Here is a 23,627-nt window from a genome sequence, read left to right as displayed (position 1 = left end):
CCACAAGTTTAGACCTCTTTTTGAGGGTCAAGACTTGGTTTTAGAATTTAGGTTTGAATTGGGTTATGGTTGAGGTTAGAGTAAGGAATAGAGGTAGGCAATCATTTTTGATGGTTGGGGTTAGGGGGAGGGGCTAGAAAATGCATTATGTCAAAGAGATGGCCCCACAACGATAGTATAACAAACCTGTGTGTGTGTGTGTGTGTGCGTGCATGTAGTCTTGTTTTTGCGACATAGTGGGGCCAACATTTCGGGATTTTACATAGTTGTGGGGCCCACCTGTCCATGTGGGGCCATTTTGCTGGGCCCCACAAGTTTAGACCTCTTTTTTAGGGTCAAGACTTGGTTTTAGAATTTAGGTTTGAATTGGGTTATGGTTGAGGTTAGGGTAAGGAATAGAGGTAGGCAATCATTTTTGATGGTTGGGGTTAGGGGGAGGGGCTAGAAAATGCATTATGTCAAAGAGATGGCCCCACAACGATAGTATAACAAACCTGTGTGTGTGTGTGTGTGTGCGTGCATGTAGTCTTGTTTTTGCGACATAGTGGGGCCAACATTTCGGGATTTTACATAGTTGTGGGGCCCACCTGTCCATGTGGGGCCATTTTGCTGGGCCCCACAAGTTTAGACCTCTTTTTTAGGGTCAAGACTTGGTTTTAGAATTTAGGTTTGAATTGGGTTATGGTTGAGGTTAGGGTAAGGAATGTGGGTATGAAATATTTTTTTAGGGTTGGGGTTAGGGAGAGGGGCTAGAAAATGCATCATGTTAATGAGATGGGCCCACAAAGACAGTAAAACAAACCGTGTGTGTGTGTGTGTGTACTTGTACATACTACATTGTGAGGACCAAAGTACGTCTTTAACCAACAGATTGAGGACATTTTTGTGAAGTGAGGACATTTTGGCCGGTCCTCACAACTCAAGACCTCTTTTTCAGGGTCAAGACTTGGTTTTAGAGTTTAGGTTAGGGTAAGTAATGGGGGTAGGCAATCATTTTTTATGGTTGGGTTTAGGGGGAGGGGCTAGAAAATGCATCATGTCAATGAGATGGCCCCACAAAGATAGTAAAACAAACCGTGTGTGTGTGTGTGTGTGTGTTTCCACCTTAATCGGATTTTTCCTCATTATGTATTTGTGCTTACAAAACCCGTCTGTTATTGAGCTCTAGCCACGTGTCTGATAAAGATTAGAGCAGTGGTAGGCAACCCACGACGCGAGGGCCATGTGTGGCCTGCCTTGCAATCTGTCAACAGAAGCCCCCAAAACATTTAACCCACAAATGCTCATCTCTCACATAACGTTTTCTTCTTATGCGAATGATGGCCCTTGTACAATGTGAGGCGATTCACTGCACCCGGCAGCAGTGAGCGAGTCGGGAAGGCGGCCAGACAAAACAAACGGCTGGTTACGTAAAAGACTATTGTCTCCACCTAAGATTTGTACGGCATCGTAGTTTACATCATCAGCTCATTCCTGCTACTTTATTGTGCAAAGTGATTTAGGTGGAGGAAGGAAGCTTATCCTCTTTTTCTTCTTTTTTTCTGGAAAAGGATTAGAGAAGCAGGGCGGTCCTCAACTCATACTGTACTGCTACACTTTCTCATAGTTGGAATAACACTTTCAGGCTCATGACTTGTACTTGACATACTTATAGTTTCAAAGTAAGACTTCTAAAAAAAAACATTTGTTTTCTTCTCTGTTCTGACAGCAACTCGGTAAGTTCATAACACATTTTTGTTCGGGGCCTAAAATATTGCTGTACTAAAAACGTCCCAGAATGTATTTAAGGCGTGTTGACATTTGAATTGCTAGCAGCAACATGAATTACACTTTTTTTTCATTTCTATTTTTAGTTTGATTAAATTATTGTTTGTTTGTTTTATCATGAAAATGATTAACTGCCAAAATGTGTCCATGTTTTTCAGCAAGCAATTTATAAGATTCATAAGATGGTTATTTGAAACATTTCAATAACTTAGTTTTTATTTTAATTAATTTATTCATTATATTTTGTGTGTTTATACATTTTAATTTATATAGTTTTATTTAGAGGTATTTATTTTATTTACCTTAATTCACGGTTTTATTTTTAAAGCCTGTATTTTATTTTCATTTTATTATTATTTAATGATTTTACTCAGAGTAGCTTTGCGAGTTTAGAAGGTGGACGTGTGAGGGAGGCAAGCAGTAATATTTTAGTATATTTTATTAACTTAATTTCGTGTGTGTGTGTGTATAAATATATATATATATATATATATATATATATATATTAGGGGTGGCAATCTTTGATTCGTTTCCGATTTTTGGGCCTGCGATTCGATTCAGAATCGATTTTCGATTAAGAACGATTTTTCATTAAAAATTATTTGATTGACAATGATTTTTGCTTCAATCTATAGATGTGCAAGGAATTGTAATGGTCTACTCCAGTCTGACTTGCTAATGCTAATTAGCGCGCTACTCGCTGCACTTTTATCACTTAAAAGAACAGCTCCACGCTGAAAAAAAAACTTTTCTTGGAATAACTTGATTGTGACCTTTCCCTTCTACTCTCTAATGTGGCTATTAGACTGCGTGGAACCACACTGCCCCTCAGTGGCTAAACCGGGTACAACATGAACAGCACTCCAAATAAAGGCAGACAAAGGCAAGACAGTATAAAATAATTTAATAAAATTGATTTTGGTACATTAAAAATCGTTTCTGAATCGTACTAAATGAGAATCGGGATTCTTATGAGAATCGATTTTTTGGCACACCACTAATATATATATATATATTATAATTGCCTAGTACCTGGCGATCCGATTCACATCAAGATTCATAGTTCACGGTTCGATTCGATACCAATTAATTCGATACGAATCTATGAATTGATTATTGCGAGTTTTTTTACTCAAATGTAAAAAAATCTAATCAGTAAACTTGTACATGTACACTGTAAGATTTGTATGAAAATGTAGATTTTTATCTGAAAATTCAGGTTTATAACTGAGCCACTGCATTTAACAAACAGGTTGCAGTCTGTTTAATGTTTGAACAGCACTGAAATAAAATATCAAGGCTTAATGTTCCATTAATATAACATTCTTGATTAATGCTTAATATGTGAATCCTAACCCTAAGTAAGGCATTTTGTTGAATATTCCCATAAAAAATGTCTGTTAAAAAATCGATTCGGCCGCATATCGAATTGATTCGAGAATTGCGCGCTGTAATATCGCGATATATTGCGATATATAACACCCCATATATATATATATATATATATATATATATATATATTAATGTATTTTAAAAAATGGGTGATTTTCTGTAATTTATATGACTACTTTTTTACGTGAGTGGTATAACTTTTCGATATCCTGACTTTTGTTTTTGTTCCCAGGTTATAAATTTTCCCACGCGTCCTCTTGTTGAGATGGCGACAGCAGGCTGAGCAAAACTTCCAGCGTTTGCGTGATGGGCCGAAAGTTGGATCTGTCCGGCCTGAGCGACAACGAGGCCGAGCACGTGCTGCAGGTGGTGCAGCGCGACATGAGGCTGCGCAAGAAAGAGGAGGAGCGACTCAGGTGAGTCCATAACATGCGACGCTTCCCACCAATTGGTTCGCAACCTCCCTTGCGCTCTCACACCTGTCTAATTGCGCACGTAATGGTGAGTTACAACCATTTGGGGACCCCAAATTTGATTTCTCTCAGCCAATCAAAGGAGAATTGTAAAAATGTTCACCACTAGATGTCGCTAAATAATAGAATGCAGTGGAAGCATACACACTACGGTGACTCAGTGAGACCACACTTTGCAAGCCTAACATCAATTATTATTTGGCGGGAGCCAACCAGCACCTCGGCGAGCGATGGCCACTTAGCAGCACCTGCCAAGCGACGGCGAAAGACCGAGCGAGCAGGAGTTAGACGGAACGGCTAATAAGAGCGGCTAGCGGGAGTTAGCCGTAACCGGAGGCCAGAGTGGCTAACAAGAGCAGCTAGCGGGAGAAGCTAATAATTTGCGCGCACATTATTCAAATCAATCGTGAGTTTTTAAATTGAAAGAATTTGATCGCCACTAAATGGCACTAAATGATAAACACTGTCCTTTTAAATAAAATCAAAAAATATATATAATAATGAGCCACAAATGGCCTTAGTATATTTGAAACTTTTGTAAATAATGTAAAAACAAATAGATTTGGCAGAGAAAAAAAGCTGCAGGTCAAGGGACCATTTGGAAAACATAAAATTGAGCCAAAATGGATGCTATATGCCTCAACTTTAACCATGTGACTTCTTTCAAGCATTCAGGAAATAAATATGAAAATCTAAATGTCTTTTTTTTTCATTTGTAATACATTTAATATGTAAAATGCCTGTATTAATTTTTTCATTATTATTATTTCAATGGATGTGTGATGGTGCTTGTGTGCTATTCATGCCTCTTTTTTTTCTGCAGCCGTGACATTATGAAACCATCCTAATTAAAATCTAATCTACATCTGAATCGAATTCAAATCTACTATTATGCTACTAGTCTGGGCAACATTTTCATTCCAGGCCTTGCAAAGATTAAGACAGATGCTCCAAATAGCAAACAGGAAGCCACAGCCCTTTTCCTGTTGTTTCCTCATCACTGACAAGTCATACATCTCCAACACTTTACAAAAGACTGCCCCCTCGTGGCCATCTGGCACAATGCCGCTTCAAACCTTTTCCAAACCCTTCTCGGACCGAAAGCACTGCAAAATTGTTCTAAGTACTTTTTTTTTTTTGATTGACTGAGTTGTATCAGCCTGTCAGGTGTGAGGCGTTATAATGCATAACCTTTTCTGCTCAAGTTGAACTTGAGCACCACTTGCCTGCCTCGCACACACACATTTGCTCCACTCTCAAACTGGTTCCAAAAAAAAACAAAAAAACAAAACTCAATTTGATTGGATGTCATGTCCCGTGACGTTATCCGTTTAAGCTGAATTTGAGCACCATTTACCTGCCTTTAAAAAAAAATCTTTTGATTGGCTACATTATGTTGCGCGGTACGACGACGTATTAGGGCCATGTATAAAAAAAAATAAATTTAGAGGGCAGGGGAAATATTCAGAGAAAAAAAAAATCTGAGTTTTTAGTGCTAAATTGCCACTTTATAAAGTGGCAGATTTGCGAGAAAAAAACTCAGAAATTTACGAGAAATTTACGAGAAATACACGTAGCGTAGCTATAGTCTAATCATGTGAGGATTAGTCGGTGGTTAATGGGACACTGTTTATAAAATGAAAAGGCAGGATGGAGACGGATTCATTCTTAAACTTTACTGGTCATTCACCGCAGCCAGAACGACAACGCTTCCTGATCAGCTGACTAACAATAACCAATCAGATGCTAGCATAGCATCGGTAAATGCAATTGAATGACGGAGAGCATCAGATTCGACACATCGATTTAGATACTTGTACAAAATTAATAATAAAATGTATGAATGTGTAAATAATAATTCTGGAAACATAAATTTACAAGTACATATACATTTTAACAAATTAACTTAAATGTTTGATCGTCCGGGTGTGGACCTTTGCAAAGCGAGGCGTATTTGTCGCTGGCCAGTGGCCGTACTACGGTTCAAAGAGCAAATGCCTGACATGCAGGGTTGGGAGGGTTACTTATAAAATGTAATCTGTTACAGTTACAAGTTACCTGCTAAAAAATGTAGTAAGTAACGTAATCCAAATACCATAATATTAAAGTAATGTAACTTGATTACTTTGGATTACTTTTGGATTACTCCAATACCAAGTATGCTCATGAAGACAAAATAAAAATAAATATCACCCCAATATATAATCTATACAATGTGCGGGAGACCCGGGCAGCATACAAATAGCAAAAATCCTTGTGTAATTAAAAAAGCATGTAAGCTATTGATTGGTTGATTGATTGATTGATGTCCATATGCGGTTTTTGAACTGTCACTGAAAGCACAGATAGATAGATAGAATGAAAATGATGATGCGTGACATCAACTGCAAAATGAACTTTTATCGCAGTCACAAGTTTAGCCGTGTTTATGTTGTGTATGATGTTTAAATAGTGAATTGGTGGGAGGAAGATTTGTTTGGAAGGTGTAACTCACATTATGGTTGTAGGCTAGCGGGCTAGCTAGCAAGAAGCTACAACGCGTAGCATGCCGCTGGACTCTTAGCTCAAACTTTTGCTCCAAGTAAGTTCCGGTGTATACCGGTCGTTATTTTCTCCTCCCGTCCGTGAAGCTTTCTCAAACTGTCCGCGTGTGGGGGACACGACGAGTCAGTTCGTTCGTTCTTTCCCACCTCCTGACATGTAGCAATGCTCCCACTCTTGCTCTGTCGCTCTCTCATCGTAGAAATTGTAATCTCTCAAAGTAATCCCCATTTTTAATAAATGTACCTGTAATCTGAATACATGTTTTTTCCCCCTGTAACTGTAAGGGAATACAGTTAAAAAAATAATAATTGTAATCTGATTACGTAACGGTGTTACTCCTCAAGCCTGTTAACATGATATGCTTAATCTATGCCAAAGCAATTACTATCTCCTTATTTGGAAACCCGACCGAAAGTACGAGTAGTACGCTACGTGAGTTTCTCGTACATTTTTTAGGTTTTTTTTCCCCTCGCAAATCTGCCAGTGTATAAAGTGGCAAACTCGTATATTTGCGAGTTTATAAAGTGGAAAATTTGCTCGTTTTTTTTTCTTCTCGGGATATTGCCCCCACCCTCTAAAAAAAATAATACATTTTTATAAGTGGCCCTAATATGCCATCGTACGCGGAAAAAGTTTCAATGTGCAACATTTTCTGCGGATGCAGCACATCGCACTCCACTTTACTCCACACTTGTGAATGTTGCACGACATTATAAGTTAGCAGCGCCGAACTTGGAACACCGCTTGCCTGCCTCGCACGCATCAGCTTGCTCCCTAAAATAAAATCTCATGCGTTGTCGTGTCCAAATCCTCCGTGTGCTCTCCCCCCCCCCACTAGCGAACTAAAGCAGGCGCTGGACGAGGAGGGCAGTCGCTGCCTGCTGCTGTCACGCCAGCGCTACTTCAACCAGCGTTGCTGCATCCGCTGCTGCGCGCCCTTCGGCTTCCTGCTCAACCCCAAGCGTCGGTGTCGCGACTGCCTGTACAACGTGTGCAAGGCCTGCAGGCTGTACAGCAAGCCCGACAAAGCCTGGCTCTGCTGCGCCTGCCAGAAGAGCAGGTAAGCGTAAGCGAGCGATGTGTGTGTGTGTGTGTGACACGCGCGCGTGACCTCAGCGCATATTAATGCGGTCTTTGGCCTCAGCTGCAGAAATGGATTTAGAATTTATTACAACCGACTCAGTCAAGTAGGATAAACAGCACCATTTTGTTGTTGTTTTGTTTATTGCGCGTTCACATTTTCCATCTAGATTACAATGTGATTATTTTAATAACCGTTTGATCTGTTGATTATTTTGTTGAAAAATGGATGAATTGGGGAAAAAAATGGCATTATCTCAAATAAACAGTGCAGAAGACATAAACTAATTATTATTCCGTTTATGGTGCGGCGTAAAATTTCTGAAAATAGACAAAAATGTCGATCAATTGTTTTCCAAATTAAAATCAAATGTTTCATTTTGATTCATCCGTCTGCTATCATGGAGAACAACAGATCTCTGAGAATATTTACTGGTGAGAAGCCAAAATTCAGAGGACTTGGAGAATTTTTACAAAGGCACGCATTAAAATGATTCATTGATTATCAAAAACAATCATTGATCAATTTTATAAACGATTAGTTGTCGATTAATCATCGCAGCTCTAGTTTTTTTTTTTTATCATGAGAAACAATTACAATGGTGCCTTGAGATACGAGTGAGGATTGATGATTTTTATCTGATTTTTACTCTATGGTGACAGTGTCAGACACAAGAATTAATACATAAAAAAATCGAAATAAAATTAAAAAAGTGGCTCCAAACTGCTTACTACCACCGTTAGTTTTAGGTTACTGTTAGGGATAGGTGAGTACCAGTACCAGTATTGGTATTAGGCCAATACCGGTCCTTATTTTAAGGTATCGGTGGCTGATACCAGTATCAGTATTTTAGAACAAGAAATCAGAAGAATAGAATAGAAAAATAGTTGATTAATTTCATGCAATTTTAAGGGGAAATGCTATATTAGGATACAAATATATAGGTCATTCTTTAAAATGATCTGTCATTGTTTCTGTTTTTTGTGGTACTTTCATGTATCAAAAGTACGAATGGTATCGGCACTTGGTATTGGTATCGGTAGCTACTCAAGAGTTGAGTACAGATATCGGTCTAAAAAAAAGTGGTATGGAGCATTTCCTAGTTACCGTTAAAGTAAACATCTAACAAAGAGAATGACACTTTGTGATTTTGAAACATCCACTTAGCCTCCACTGGCATATAACACCGTAGAAACAAGGGCTAACAACTAGCATCTATGTTGCGCTGTTGTTACGCTTTAAGGAGCATTTTCTCCTTTTTGCACTTAAATCGATTTCTTATGTGCCTTTCCTGCACACTTTCAAGCTTGCGACCATGCGTGACATGCGGAAATTCATCCCAAAGAGGCGTGATTCTGTGAAATCTAATTGTAGCCCAAATTTCCAGATTGTGGACTTTTCATGAGATCCGTTTTGAAAATTTTTAAAGCGTAAGTCTACCCCTCAAATATGTTGTGTGACCTCAACTAGTCTAAATATGACATTTTAATTAATATCACATTCGTGGAATATGACTTATGCAGCCAAAATCCAGCAGTTTTTTTTAATCAATATCAGAAGACGGCCATTTTGACACTTGCTGTCGAGTGACGATGACATCACGGCTGCTCAGGTCTCAGGTAACAACCAATCACAGCACAGCTTCAGAAAACAGCTGAGCTGTGATTGGTCGTAACCACCTGAGCAACGTCGATGTCATCTTCAGTTGACAGCAAGCAAGAGGCAAAATGGCCGCCCCCTGAGATGGATAAAAATGGCTGGATTTTGCCTCATAACTCATATTCCACAAATGTAACATTAATCAGAATGTCATGTTTAGGATAGATGGGACAGTTTTGGCCCCCATCACGTCGAAATCATTCTAATCTAAGTCAATGGGAGAACCCGCGGAGGAGAAAAAAAAAGTGCTTTTCTGATTTAAGCACACTTTCAGGTTGTTGAAGAAACAGTCACTGGATTGGTTCTACACGCATGTGAAGGGACGCTTCAAGCGCTTCGGCAGCGCCAAAGTGCTGAAGACCATCTTCAGGAGACACTTGGCCGAGCACAGTCCAGTTTCGGAGCTCACAGGTACGCTTCCCTCTTGAGCGGGAATGCTGGTCTTTATGTGAAGGGTGGGGGCGGGAATAATGAGGATTGAACTCGCATAACTTCAGCAGATTACTGGGCGCGCTGCCGGATTCCCATGAGTTGCTGCTTTGTTTTGACCTCGTTGGTGCGTTCAAATGAGAAATGCAAAGTTGTCTTCAACATATGAATACAGTTCTGCCTTGAGATACAAGTGATTCGATTTATGAGTTTGTTGACCTTCTGTTATTCAGAGTACCCCAAGCCCAGTGTTCTTGCCACTTTATTTACATAGAGATGTGGTTGTAATTTCAATTATTATTTAGTGTTTTGATTAGGTCATGTTCAATAAAAAATACATGATTAAATGCATTTGATTTAATTTTAAAAGTAAATATTCATAAATGTTTTTTATACTAATGCACCAACTAAGAGCAAGACGTTTCTACTATTTGCAGCAATGATACTTCTGAGAATTATAAAAGTAAAATTGGTACTGATGAAATCCTTAACTGAATCGAAAATGAATGTGAATCGAATCGGGCCCTTCTGAATCTAATCAATTTTGGAAATCTGAATCGATACCCAGCCATGGTCATTACTTTATGTTTTTATCAAGAGCAATATTCTAGAGTGCAATTTTTTCATTAAAAACACAAACAAAAATGTGTTTTCTTTGGAGTGGAGGCTGAAATGGATTAATGATATTTATATGAATTTTATTGGGAAAAGATGATTTGAGATACGAGTACGTTGAGTTACGAAACAAATTGAACTCCACTGTATATGTCAATATATGGTTAATAAAGTAAATATATGTTAAGCACTGCAGATTTGTCTGAATCTGTTGCGTGGGGCGGTCTGCAATGTAATCCCTGCAATAAACGAAAGATTATGCTAATGAAAGAAATGCTAGTTTATTGCGCTAACTTGTGTCAGTTCTCTCTCCGCTAACCAGCAAGTTCAAACTGAAATCCCAAACTAATTCACATCAGGTAAAGTACCGGCCAATTTTTACACTCACGTGCCAGTTCATAACACTAACCTGTCAATTGACTGTAATAATATGGCAACATTGCCTGCATTCAGTTGTCGGTTCTTTGGATGTACTGTCTCGGACCAAACAATGAATTGCATTTAAATTGACATTGCCACGTAGTACAATGCAATTTCCAAATAGCACCATGACACAGCATGCACAGCATCTAAAGTGTATCTAGTCTATTTGGTGCGGCTCGTTGGAACCCTCCTCCCTCCCCACCCTCGGCAAACGTGATTGGGAGCGACCCGGTGTTCTGTTGTGACCCGCCGACTGGTAATACCACACACGAGGCCGAGCACTAATGCACTTACGTAAGCACAAACGGCCGCATTGTTGCATGAATATTGACATGACGTAGTCAGAGCTCAAAGCTCAGTTGGAAGGGGAAGCTGTCTTTATTAGAACCCCCCACCCCCAACCCCTCCGAGGCTTCGGCTCAGTCATGGCCCGGAGGCAGATAACAACTCATTTTTCTCTAGTTTTAAAATGTATTTGTGTGTTGCAGAGGGAAGTACCTACGAGGAGAGCATCTGCAATGAAGGCAGCGTCTGTGGCAGTGACTCCGCCTTCTACAGACAATCTGAAGGTGACCATGTGGCAACGTTCCTCATTGAAAAAAAAAAATAAAAAAAAATCAATCCTAAATCACGCTGAAAAGTCACTCAAATCTGTCATTTACACACATGAACCTGCCAGTTCACAGTAATCCCGAGAAAATTCCCTGGGCAAACCCACAGTCCACAGCAAAAATTCACTGCACTAACCTGGAAGTTTGCCGCACTAAACCACCAATCCAAATGCACTAATTTGACATTTTGTGAAGCTAGCAGTTCCCTGCATTTACATAGCGGAGGACACTTCATTGCCCTAAACGGCAAGTTCATCGTGCAGAGCCACCAGTCCACTGCACTAATGTGAACATTCACTGCATTATTTCCACACTGTATTTTGTGCGAGGTCACTGCACTAAACTGCAATTTTACTGCACCAACCCCCTCAACTCCACTGCACTTATTAACCTGCCAGGTCTCTAAACTAATTTGCCAATTATTTGCATTGACATGAAAGTTATGGAAACTAACCTACCAATTCATAGTAGTCACAGTCAAATGTCAACCTGTCATTTAAGTGCGCTTACCAGCTAATTATTTACACTTAAATTCCACTTCTCTATAAATCATCTAGCAGTTCCCTGCACTAAACTACAGATGATTTGTAATTGCCATTTCCCCCCAGTAAAAGCCGTTTCACTGCAATAATATTCCAGTTGACCTCACTGAACTACCAGTTCACTGTACTAACCTGCTTATCGACTGCATTTAATGGGACTCAGCTGCTTGTTACAGTTGTGCTTGTAAGTAAACTTTGTGCAACTGTAACTGTAATCACGATCCACGTCACAGTAATAAACTGAAACTGTTCATTGCAATGACATTGAAGTTATTTCTAATCTTAGAAATTGTTTTTTACTAATAGTGTGTTTAGATCAGGGGGGTTCTTTAATATTTAATATTATATTAATATTTGTCAACTGTGGGCTTGTAAAGCCCTTTGAGACTATTTTGTAATTAAGGGCTATACAAATGAACCTTGACGACTTATCCTCAAGTTCACTGCAATAACGTGTACAATAATTCACCAAAATAACCAACTAGTTGACTGTACTGGTTAACCAATTCACTGCACCAAACCTACCAGTTCACTTAACAGCCATACAATGACAGTTCTACACACTAACATGAGACTAAACTGTATTTATCATTTCACTGGCATCTCACTGCTCTTGGTAAGTTAACTGCCATTTCCAATTAACTCTTTGACTGCCAGACGTTTTCAGAAATGGGATGTCGCCAGTGCCAGCCGATTTAAGCATTTTGACTGATCTTTCAAGGTCCACAGAAAATGTTGTGTTTGGACTATGGAAACACAAAATGAACTACCAAATGAAAGATTGAACTCTCATCTTTCATCAGAAAAAAAGTTTGTTTCTACCTTATTCCGTTCTTCAGTAATCAACAATACAAAATGGTTAGTTTCACCGAAATGCTCTGTTTTGAAACAAAAAGCGGAGAAAACAAGCTTTTTGTGAAACGATGTTATTTCATGCACTCTAGTGAATTCTACACTTCTTTTTGTCCATGAATGATGCCACAAACACCTAAATAGTGCTTTACTTCTGTAATACACTACCACCAACAATGAAAAAGTGTTTTTAGATTGCAAAATACGTTTATTTCCATTCAACAAGTGTAACAATTTGACAAAACAATTTGGCAAACTATTTACAAATGTGTGCAACTGTGGTACTATTTACAGGGTTTGCACAACAGATACGTTTCACTTCGATTGTCCGTTTCGCGTGCAGACGTTACACTTTCTTGACGGCCTTTTTTTCCGGGGAATAGCAAGTAGCAGACTGTACCCACTGCTCCGATGAATATGCATTGGACTCGGGGCACTCTTCGTCGTCCGATTGAACGTCCGCCTGAGCGTGCTCGGTTGTGCTCCGCGTTTTCCGGTGTTAGCATCGCTAGCCTGTGAACCTTTATGACGTCGTCATAGCTGCCGCGTCAGCGCTTCCAACTTCGGCGTCAACCTCGGAGTCACCATCATCATCATCGATGATGATCATCGTCGTCATCAATGTGCTCTTTAGCGTTGGTCGATGCTTTACGTCTTTGAAAAAAAATGCTCGAGCGTGAGCTGCTTGCAACCGGTCGCCATTATGGCTTCTTCAGCCATTGTCCCCTCAACACTCTAGCTCCGCCTCACGTCTTCTACTGACGCCTACCCGATCTTGTCAAAAGAGAGTCATTGCTGCCATCTAGGGGCCAAAAATAGTCATTAGGCTAACTAGATCTGCTTGAAACTTTCACCACAGCTGCCCAAGGCTTCCCCCCCCCCCCCCCCCCAAAAAAAAAAAATTGGAGAACGTCTTTTAACGTCCTTGGCGGCCCTCCGTAGGTTTTTACTAAACGTCATTTAACGTTTTTGGCAGTCAAAGAGTTAATTGCAGTCAACAACTACACCGTAAATTCTGTAGAGTAAATTTGACTATTTAGAATGGGACCAAATAGACTCAGTTTTGGAGTAAGCTAATTTACTATTTACACTAGGAAGAGATTAAAATAAAGATGAGAGCAACAACCTATCCCTTCACTGTATGTCAGTTACAGCTCATTGTTCATTGCAATAACATGACAGTTCAATTGTCGTTTTTTTTTTTGTGTTGTTGTTCAGAGCACAGCATGGCAGAGACGCTCACTGTGGCCTTCCGGGTGGCGGAGGAGGCCATAGACGAGGCCATTTCCAACGCGGAGTTTGATGCTGCCAGTCAGGTTATTGTTGCTCTGCATTCTCATTTCACCCTCTATGTGAAATCTTGTCTTTGCTACCAATTTCAAACATGCCACTGTTACGTACGTTAAGAGAATATGTATTTAGGAAGTAATCAGCGTATGTTTTCCGTGTACTTCAGGAGACTCAGAATGAAGCCCATTACCTGCGAGAGCACAGAGGCGAGCTCGTTGAAGAGCTGGCCAAAACAATCATGCAAAAAGTAAGGAAAACAACGCGGGATTTGCTGAACACGTTTGATGCAGTGTGATGAGATTATTGTGCGTGTGTGGAGACCTCGTGTGACCTCATACAAAAACGCCAGCTGACGTTCTAATCGCGCATGTAAGATCATCTCTCGGGGGAAGACCTTGGCTGACACGAGGGACGACTACGAGCAGGAGGGGTCGCTGGAGCACAACGTCCACCACCAGAGCGGCGGAACCTTTAAACACCTCAAAGGCCTCTGGGTGGGTGACAACAAACTCAGCTTGAAATGGTGACAACTGTTGACCTCATTTGATAAACCCCTGCATTGTTGCTTTGTCTAATTTGCAGAGGTCGCAGTCTGCCTTCTCGCTGATGGACGACAACCGAGACGCTTGTCAGACATCACCTAAGGAAGGAGGACTGGCCGCGTCTCCTTGGACCAGCGTTGAGCGTTTGGAAAACTCTGGTATGTTGCATTTGTTTTTCGTTAATCCTATAAAGCCTGATCCATGAAATATATGAGAGAAAATTCTGATTCTTTGTAAATAGAGTATTTAGTGGTCCTTTTGAACAAACATTTATAAACGTCAAAAATATTATAATAAACAGACATATCAAACATATTAGTATTTCCAAAAATCAGAAAGAACATTTCCCACGGTTAATAAGTTTAGGTGTCTTCCTTTCTCAATTGGAGCGATCTTCTAAGGTCGCTGGAAATGCCATCAGCTGGGTGACACTGCCCTCTAATGGACTATCCGTGCAATACATGTGTCAGATCATATACATCAAGGTTTTAATGGGAAAAAAATATTACTCATGAAATAGGGCTCAAAATGTCTTGATACATTAATCCTGTCCACCCTGAGACTGGGAGGCCGTGGGTTCAATCCCCGGCCGGGTCATAGCAAAAACTATAAAAATGGGACCCATTTGACACAGCATTACGTGTTGGAATTGGCGGGTTAGATCACAAAATGATCTCCGTGCACAAGCCCCTGCTGCTGCTCACCGCTCCCTCAGTGGCTGGGTCAAATGCAAAGAACAAATTTCACACCACTTAGACGGGTGTGACAATCTGTGGTACTTTAACCATTTTGCTTTACAGGGTTAAACCCTCTAAAAGGACAAATTGGGACAATTGCATCCTCACTTTCTTATTTGTCTCCACATGTGCGCACGTACCTGCAAAAGGAGGAGTGTCTTCTGTGCTGAAGAGTCCAGACGGGAACTGGATCGCCTTGCAAAGCGCTCAGCTGTCGCGGCCCAGCCTGCTGGCCAAGAGGAAGAGTCTGGTCTACAGTGCCTTGGAGAGAGAGTCCGGAGCGGTGTCAGCTTACGAAGGCATGGACTCTGACAACGAAGCCAAACCTGAGCCGGACTCCTCCTGGGGCGCCATCCTGCAGGAGTTCCACAGGAAGATGACTGGCTCCAGAGTCCATCGAGATGCCGACAACAGTAAAGACACTCGGTCTGACACCGAGGGGAAGTTGAAAACATCACCAGCGGCTCATGTCAAGAGGCAGATGCCACCAATGGAGGGCAACCGGCCATCGTCTCACAGGACCAGCATCATCGGCATCAACTTCAACGGTAAGGCCGCTGTGGACGAGTGCGGAGCCGGAAGTGAGGCGGCGTCTGGAAAAGCGAAGAGATCACGAAGGAAGAGAAGAAGCAAAAGAAGAGCAACACTTTCTGGACCACTTCTGATGGTGAGACAAACTTGAGCCTCAATCATTTTTCTGTAATCACAATACGATTCACTGCACTAACCTACCAGTCCACTACACTGACTATTGATCAATTCTACAAACCTGGCAGTTCTCTGTGCTAATCTAACAATGCACCAGGAGTTGAACGGCTTCAGAGTTTTTGTAGTCAACGCTAAGGTGACGTCTTTATTTGTTTTCTCTGTCATCGTTGCCTCCAAGCACAAGCTGACCCACTCAATCCACAGCCATCCTCAGTTGTATAGGCCCCACACATAGACTAGGTGGACCTACCACCTGTAGATCTAGGCAAGGTGTCCATGTTGTTGCCAAGCGTAGTAAATTTGACACATTGACTAGTCGGTTCAAACCCTACAATGCATTAACCGGTCAGGGACTTGTACTTACCGGTCAGTTCTGTACATTCCCCTGCTAGCTGGACAAACCTGCAACCTACTAATCCACCAGCACACTGCACCAATGTATTAACTGCAAGCCAACTGGCATACTGCCGTTTACTTATTTCCACTAATAAAATGATCTGCTGAGTGAATCACAAACTTGCATTCACTTACTTATACTTACACATTATACCTTTTCCCATTGACAGGATTATAACCGGAAAGACGACCATTCCTGTTCTTCCTCTGACGGCGACACTCCTGATACTTTGACACCTGACGCTGTGACTCCTGAGCTGCTCCACCAGGATGTCAGCATTAGTCAATTGGACCAGGAGCTTACATTGGATGTATCACAAGCCGCAGAACACATCTCTAAATCTTCAGTCAGGGATGAAGGTTTTTGCTATGTAAAAGACAACGGTGAAATGGAGGAGAAAGAATTGAGAAGCCAAGGTGATGACAACATGGAGGTGGACTTGTCAGGAGGGAGAGCAGAGGATGACAAAGAGGAGGAAGATGAAGAGGAGGAGGTGAAATCTAGGTTGTACAAGCTGGTGGCAAAGTCCAGACTTGCGTACTTCTCATCAACCGACGATGAACTAGACCGAGCAGGAAGGAGCGAGGAGGACCAAGGTTATGATGGTAAGGGTCATGAGGAAGACACTGAAGGACTCACACATCAACTCAGCCAGCTGGAGAATGAAGTCCGAGCCACAATGTTCTCCTCCACAGAAGAGGAGCTAGACCGAGTCACGGATGAGGAGGATAAGAAGGAAGAGGAAGAAGAGGAGGAGGAGGAAGAGCCATTGGAGGTGAAACTGTGCCGGTTGGCCAATCAAGCAGGCGCCACTCAGTTTTCCTCCACTGAGGACGAATTGGACCGGGAGGAGGCTGCTCACGAAGAGACACTCTGGAGGCTGCAGGAGGACAAGGCGGCGCAAGCCACTCAGGTGCGCCACCTGGCCAGTCTGGTCAGCGCCTCGCAGTTTTCCTCCACTGAGGACGAGCTAGATCGAGTCGGGGAGGATGAGGGAAAGATGATGCGAGGTGAGGAACTATGGGGTGAAGGGGTGGAAGAACATTGGAAATCCATGGGAGAAGAACCAGTAGAAGATCCAATGAACGACAATTTGTCAGATGCAGCAGTGGACGAAGTAGATGGTGACAGGATGGTATCAAAAAAGGAGGAGGAGAGAATAACGAGCCAGGATCAGTTGAGGGTGACATTGTCAGATCAAAGCGGAGGACAGAAAGAGGAAGACCTCCGAAAGGACAGCTGTGGGAAGTGGGAGAGTGAGGAGGAAGATTTTGAGTTTGACAAAATAATTTGCAACATGTTAACATTGACATTGGAGGATATGCAGGAACTTGCAAAGACTGAGGAGAAGGAAAAGGATGAAGAGACAGAGGTGAAGAAGAACAAAGATATGAAGACTAACAAGGAGAGGAAAGAGGATACCATGATAAACGAGGAAAGGAAGGAGGACACAAACATAGATGAGAGGCAGAATAGGGATACAAAGACAGATGATGAGTGGAACGAGGATGAGAAGACAGACGAGAACAAGAATAAGGATGGCAACGGGAATAAAGACACAAAGACCGATGAGGAGAGAAAAGATGATGTGATAACAGACGAAGAAACAAACAGGGGCAAAAAGAAAGATGAGAACAGGAACGAGGATATAAAGACAGTGAAGGAGGCAGACAAGAAAAGTGTGGCCTCAAATATAGATGAGGATAGGAATGGGGATGGAAAGACAGACAATGATGAGAACAAAGAGGACTCAAATACTGCCATAGAGACAAAGGTTGATATAGTGACAAACGAGGAAATGATTGAGAATACTACGACAGAAGATGAGAGGAAACAGGGTGAAAAGACAGACAAGAACAGGTGTAAGGATGTAAACACAGACAAAGACAGGAACAAGGTAATTGGAGATCTGAAAGAGGACACAAAGACAGACCTGGACTTTAACACGGATGCAGAGTTAGATGATGCAAGGAGAGAGGACGGAAAAGATGAGAATAAGAACAAGGATGAAAGCACTGAGGAGAAGACAGTTGACACCAGGACAAATGAAGACACAGACACGGACAGGAACAAGAATGTAAAGCTGGACAAGGAAACGAGCGATGCGAGTAAAGATGAAACAAAGACAGGTGAGAACAGAAAAACAGACACCAAGTCAGATAATATGATTAAGGATGAGAACGGGAACAAGAATGCAAAGACTAATAAGGACAGGAACGATAATACGATGACAAATAAAGAAAGCATCAAGGACATTAACACAGACAGGAGGAGCAATGAGAATACAAAGACAGCTGATAAGAGGAAAGAGGAAGAAAAGACAGATGAGAAATGGAACAAAGTGGTGCACAAAGACGGGAACAGGGACATAGAGATGAAGACAAAGACAGACGATGAGAAGAAAGAGGATCCACAGGCAGGTGAAAATAGTTACAGAGACACCAAGACAGTTGAGACAAAAGAGGCCACGAAGACAGACAAGGACTGGAACATGGCAGATGAGGACCTGCAAGAGGATACAAAGGAGAGTAAAAATGATGTAAAGTTGGAAAATAAATCAGATGATGAGAAGAAAGAAAACTCAAAGACAGCTGAGAACAAGAATGCAAAGGAAGGTGAGGAGAGGAAAGTTGAAACAATGACAAACAAGGAAAGTTGTGAGGACACAAAGACAGACGAGGACAGTAACAAAACAATTGAGGACCTAAAAAAGCATATAAAGACAGAGAACAGGAATGAGGATGTAAAGACAAACAAGGAAAGGAACAAGGAAGCTGAGGACCTGACAGAAGACACAAATACAGACAATTACAGAAACAAGGATGTAAATACAGACAATGAGACAGAGGACATGGAAGCCAAGGCAGATGAGAAGAATGAGGACATAAAGAAAGACAAAGACCGGAACAAGAATGACAAGACCTACAAGAGAAGGAATGACGACACAACAGAAAAGGAAAGAAAAGAGGACTGGAATACAGGCAAGGGCAGGAACAGATCTTCAAACACAGATATGGAGGCAACAGACAATATGGAAATTGATGAGAAAAAAGAGGACATTAAAGCAGATGAGAACAGGAACAAGGAACTGCAAACAGACAAAGATTGGAACGAGAATGTGAAGACAGATGAAGAGAGAAAAAGGGACTTGCAGATTGACAAGGACAGAGACACAGACCGGAACTGGAGCAAGGATGCGCCAACAGACAAGTGCAGGATCAGGACTGCACACACAGAACCAGACAGTAATGAGGAAGGCAAGCCAGACATGGATGGGAACAAGGAAGACAAGACAGACAAAGACAAAAACAAGGATGCAAAGACAGACAGGGACAGGAACAATGATATACAGACAGATGCAGAAAGTCATGAGGAAGGCAAGAAAGATAACGACTGGAACAACGATGCAAAGACATGCATGGATTGGAACAAGGATGCACAGACAGACAAGGACAGGAACAAGGAAGCTGAGGACCTGACAGAAGACACAAATACAGACAATTACAGAAATAAGGATGTAAATACAGACAATGAGACAGATGATGAGACAAAAGAGGACATGGAAGCCAAGGCAGATGAGAAGAATGAGGACATAAAGAAATGCAAAGACCGGAACAAGGATGACAAGACTTACAATAGGAGGAATGACGACACAACAACAGAAAAGGAAAGAAAAGAGGACTGGAATACAGGCAAGGGCAGGAACAGATCTTCAAACATAGAAATGGAGGCAACAGACGATATGGAGATTGATGAAGAGAAAAAAGAGGACACTAAAGCAGATGAGAACAGGAACAAGGAACTGCAAACAGACAAAGATTGGAACGAGGATGTGAAGACAGATGTGGAGAGAAAAGGGGACTTGCAGATTGACAAGGACAGGGACACAGACCGGAAGGATGCTCCGACAGACAAGTGCAGGAACAGGAATTCACACACAGAAACAGACAGTAATGAGGAAGGCAAGCCAGACATGGAAGGGAACAAGGAAGACAAGACAGACAACGACAAAAACAAGGATGCAAAGACAGACAAGGACAGGAACAATGATATACAGACAGATGCAGAAAGTCATGAGGAAGGCAAGATAGACAAGGACTGGAACAAAGATGCAAAGACAGGCGCAGACTTAAGCAAGGATGCAAACACAGACAAGGACAGGAACAAGGATGTACAGGCTGACACAGAAAGTAATGAGGAAGGCAAGACAGACAAGGACTGGAACAAAGATGCAAATACAGATATGGACAGGAGCATAAATGCCAACAAAGATAAGGACTGGAGCAAAGATGCACAGACAGACAAAGACATGAATGAGGAAGCCAGGACAGATCAGGACTGGAGAAAGGATGCAAAGACTTACACAGGCGAGGGAGGCAAGCCTGACAAGGACTGGAACAAGAATGCACAGACAGACACAGACAGAGACGAGGAAAGCAAGACAGACAACGGCAGGAACAAGAATGCAAATAGAGACATTGACTGGAAGAAGGATGGAAAGACAGAAAAGGAGAGGTGCAAGGATGCAAACAAAGATCATGACTCAAGCAAGGATGTACAGGTAGATATGGACAGGAACGAGGATGTGAAGAAAGACGATGAGAGGAGTGCGGATTTAAAGAAAGACAATAATAACGATGACACAAAGGCAGACAAGGACACAAAGACAGACCTAGTCTGGAAAAAGGAAACCAAGACATACAAGGAGACAAAAAAGCACTTGAAGACAAACAAGGACAGCAAAGAAGATACTAGGAATGACAAAGCGAGAGAAAATCAGACAAAGACAGACAAGAACAAGGATATTCAGACAGATAAGGAGAACAAAGAGGATGCAAAGACAGACAATGAGACATATGAAGACTCAAAATCAGATATGAACAAAGACAAGGTCAAAACCGATACGGACTGGAATGAAGATGAAACAGATGAGAGCAGGAGTGGGGATGATAAGACCTACAAAGAGAGGGGAAAAAATTGGAGGACCGAAAAGGACATGAACAAGGCCACCAACAGTAACAGGAAAAGTCATAAGGACGCCAAGGCGGATGAGACACGACGTGTCAAACAAGTTCAGGAAGACCAAATGAGTCCACTTAAAGATGCTGAGAAGCAAACAGTCGGAGAAACGCACAAAAGTGCAGCTCTTCCACTCAGTGATCCAATTGGTAGACAAGAAGTGACGGCAGGGAAAGATGAGGCCAGAGCAGGAAACATGGCCGCCATGGAGGATGGCTTCCTGTTGCCGGAGGAGATCAGAAACGTGAGCAACTTTAAGCATACCTATTGCTTCAGCTTCAACTAACAAAGTGCTTTCTTTACTAACTTCTTGTTCCTCTTCCTGCTTGCACTACCATGTAGGCTAGTGACACTGAGGTGTACCATGCGGTACATTTCATATCAACTCTGCTCGAACAGGTGAGACACAGCAGTGCAAGCTTCTAAGCCGAATTTACGCAGAACGAGCGGTACAGTTTGGTAAAGGCAAAACCTTGATATGGTTAACACTAGGACAGATGGCATGACCTTAGTACCTAAACAACCTTTCTTGTGGATGAGCTGAAGCTATTCCAGCTGACTTTGGGCGCAAGAAATGGTTACACCTTGGACTAGTTTCCAAGCTATCGCAGGAGACAGATAGACTATAGCACAATTAAGAGTCTTCGATTGGGTATACTTGGAGAAAACCCGTGCAAACAGGCAGAACATGCCGAGAGATGCTCCAACAGACATTCAAATGTGGGTCTACTATTCCACAGAGCTGCCTATCCTCAATCAGAGGTGTCAACTCCAGGTCCAGAAAGTAAAAGTGCTGCCACAGCTCATTGGAGCTGGTTTACCTTCCGGTTGACTAGAAAGTGTATAAAAGTGTTCTGTGGCTAAAGCCAAATGCTAGATTTTATCATTGCCTTTGGTGTCTTATAAAAGAGAGCATTGTATGTGCTTGGTAGTATGGTAAGCTAGTGGTTAGCCGTTTGCCTCACAATCGGGAGATCCAGCTTCAAATCTCAGTTATCCCTTGCTTAAGTAGGTTTTCTCCACTCCAGCTTCCTCCCAAATTGCAAAAACAAGCTAGCTAGGTGCATTGGAGTCTGTAAATTGTCCATCGATGTAAATGTCAACAGTTGTTTGTCCAGGATGTATCCTGCCTGTCACCCCAGGTCAGCTGGGATAGGCTTCATACGCTAATGACGGTATAGACATTGGACGGACTAATGTTTTTGTCTTTTAAATCCGTCCATTTTAACAATCAACAGACTACAGTTTGCCCGTACAACTGTGGTTGGTACTCCAACAAGCATTTTGTACCAAACTGTATCGTTTAGCAAAACCAGGCAACTCATTCTTCACAAAATCTTCACTTTTGTGACCGAATGCTTCTGTTCCTCCTTGTAACTGCATATACGTGCAGAGGTACTCAGCAGCTTCCCTGTGCAGCATCACAACCGAGGTCCTCAAGGTTCTGAACGCCACAGAGGAGTTGCTCCAGGGGGTGGAGGGCCGGGACGGTCGCCGTCACTCTGCCACCTCTTTGCCCACCAACGTTGACCCCAAGAAACTAGATCAGCAGTTCTCTACACTGGAAGAGAAAGTAGGTTGTAAATCAGGGCTCGGCAAACCTTTGTGCACAAGGACCGCATTGGATTTGAAAAGATATGGATCATAGGGTCACGATATGTACAGTATTAAAATTTATTCTAAGTGGATTAAAGTATGAAGCGGCGCATTTTTTAGCGACGGGAGATACTTTCAACATAGTTCTCCGCAGGTGTACATGGCGGCGGGATCGGTGTACAGCGTGGAGGCCGAGCTTGGTGAGTTGGAGGAGCGCGCTAGGGGCATCTCCAGCAGCACATCCGACACAGAGCTCTTCTTCCTGGAGGAGCAGGTTGCGTCGGCCGCCGCCAGAGTTCAGCAGTCCGAGCTACAGGTGAGCATTTGTTGACCTCAGGACACCTCAAATCTTGAGTTTTGTCAAATCTAGTGAAGCAGAGTTGCGTATATTGACATGGAGACGCACAACATTGTGGAGTTACCACATTTCCGAGGCTACTGGAAAGCTAAAATAATAGAATGTAAGTAATGTAATAAAGCGCTACACTTAATCCATCTGAGAGACGTCCGTAGGTACTGCTGTTTTGGTCAGCAACACAGTCATCGTCTGTGATCAATAGCATCTACGAACTGAGTACATTTTGTCGCAGGTCAGCGACATCTCTGCGAGGATCGCAGCGCTGAGGAGCGCCGGTCTGGACGTGGACCCGCAGTCCCGCTTCGCCAAGTCCAGGACCGTCCCGGTCATGGTAAGCAGTACGGCGCTCTTGAGTTCTCACACGTGCACGCGATGCGACCTGACGCGCATGATGTCATGGGTCTCACACAAAAGACCACGTTGTCTTTCCAGCCTCTCACGCTGAGCTCATCCAGACAGCTGAGGAGACGACTGCCTGCGCTCCCACGTCCAGGTCAGCGCAACACAAACTATGCTGTACTTGTGAGAGAGGGGGAAGTACAGAAAAAAAATAGCCCTTAAATGTATTTCTCTTACTTGCATAAAATTGGCT

The 23,627-nt window shown here is 42.2% G+C and overlaps 1 protein-coding gene across 6 annotated transcripts in view; it reads left to right on the top strand.

The window, feature by feature from the left end:
• The first annotated feature begins 1,596 nt into the window (after positions 1-1,596).
• myripa (myosin VIIA and Rab interacting protein a) overlaps positions 1,597-23,627 on the top strand; it is a 22,387-nt gene continuing 356 nt past the window's right edge. For 2 of the 6 annotated variants that reach the window (XM_077557869.1, XM_077557868.1), the window contains exons 1-16: positions 1,597-1,715; positions 3,392-3,575; positions 7,015-7,236; positions 9,191-9,327; positions 10,872-10,952; positions 13,607-13,704; positions 13,845-13,925; positions 14,053-14,172; positions 14,261-14,378; positions 15,107-15,624; positions 16,232-21,325; positions 21,424-21,480; positions 22,475-22,654; positions 22,832-22,993; positions 23,268-23,366; positions 23,468-23,528. In XM_077557869.1, coding sequence (XP_077413995.1) covers positions 3,466-3,575; positions 7,015-7,236; positions 9,191-9,327; positions 10,872-10,952; positions 13,607-13,704; positions 13,845-13,925; positions 14,053-14,172; positions 14,261-14,378; positions 15,107-15,624; positions 16,232-21,325; positions 21,424-21,480; positions 22,475-22,654; positions 22,832-22,993; positions 23,268-23,366; positions 23,468-23,528 — 7,138 coding nt within the window. In that variant the 5' untranslated portion in view covers positions 1,597-1,715; positions 3,392-3,465. Of the gene's footprint in view, positions 1,716-3,391; positions 3,576-7,014; positions 7,237-9,190; positions 9,328-10,871; positions 10,953-13,606; positions 13,705-13,844; positions 13,926-14,052; positions 14,173-14,260; positions 14,379-15,106; positions 15,625-16,231; positions 21,326-21,423; positions 21,481-22,474; positions 22,655-22,831; positions 22,994-23,267; positions 23,367-23,449; positions 23,529-23,627 lie in introns of all 6 variants that reach the window. The other 4 variants (XM_077557866.1, XM_077557865.1, XM_077557870.1 and 1 more) reach the window with 3 other exon arrangements.

The sequence above is a fragment of the Vanacampus margaritifer genome, chromosome 2 (assembly GCF_051991255.1).
Source record: "Vanacampus margaritifer isolate UIUO_Vmar chromosome 2, RoL_Vmar_1.0, whole genome shotgun sequence".
Taxonomy (NCBI): domain Eukaryota; kingdom Metazoa; phylum Chordata; class Actinopteri; order Syngnathiformes; family Syngnathidae; genus Vanacampus; species Vanacampus margaritifer.
This window is presented reverse-complemented; position numbering and strand designations above follow the sequence as displayed.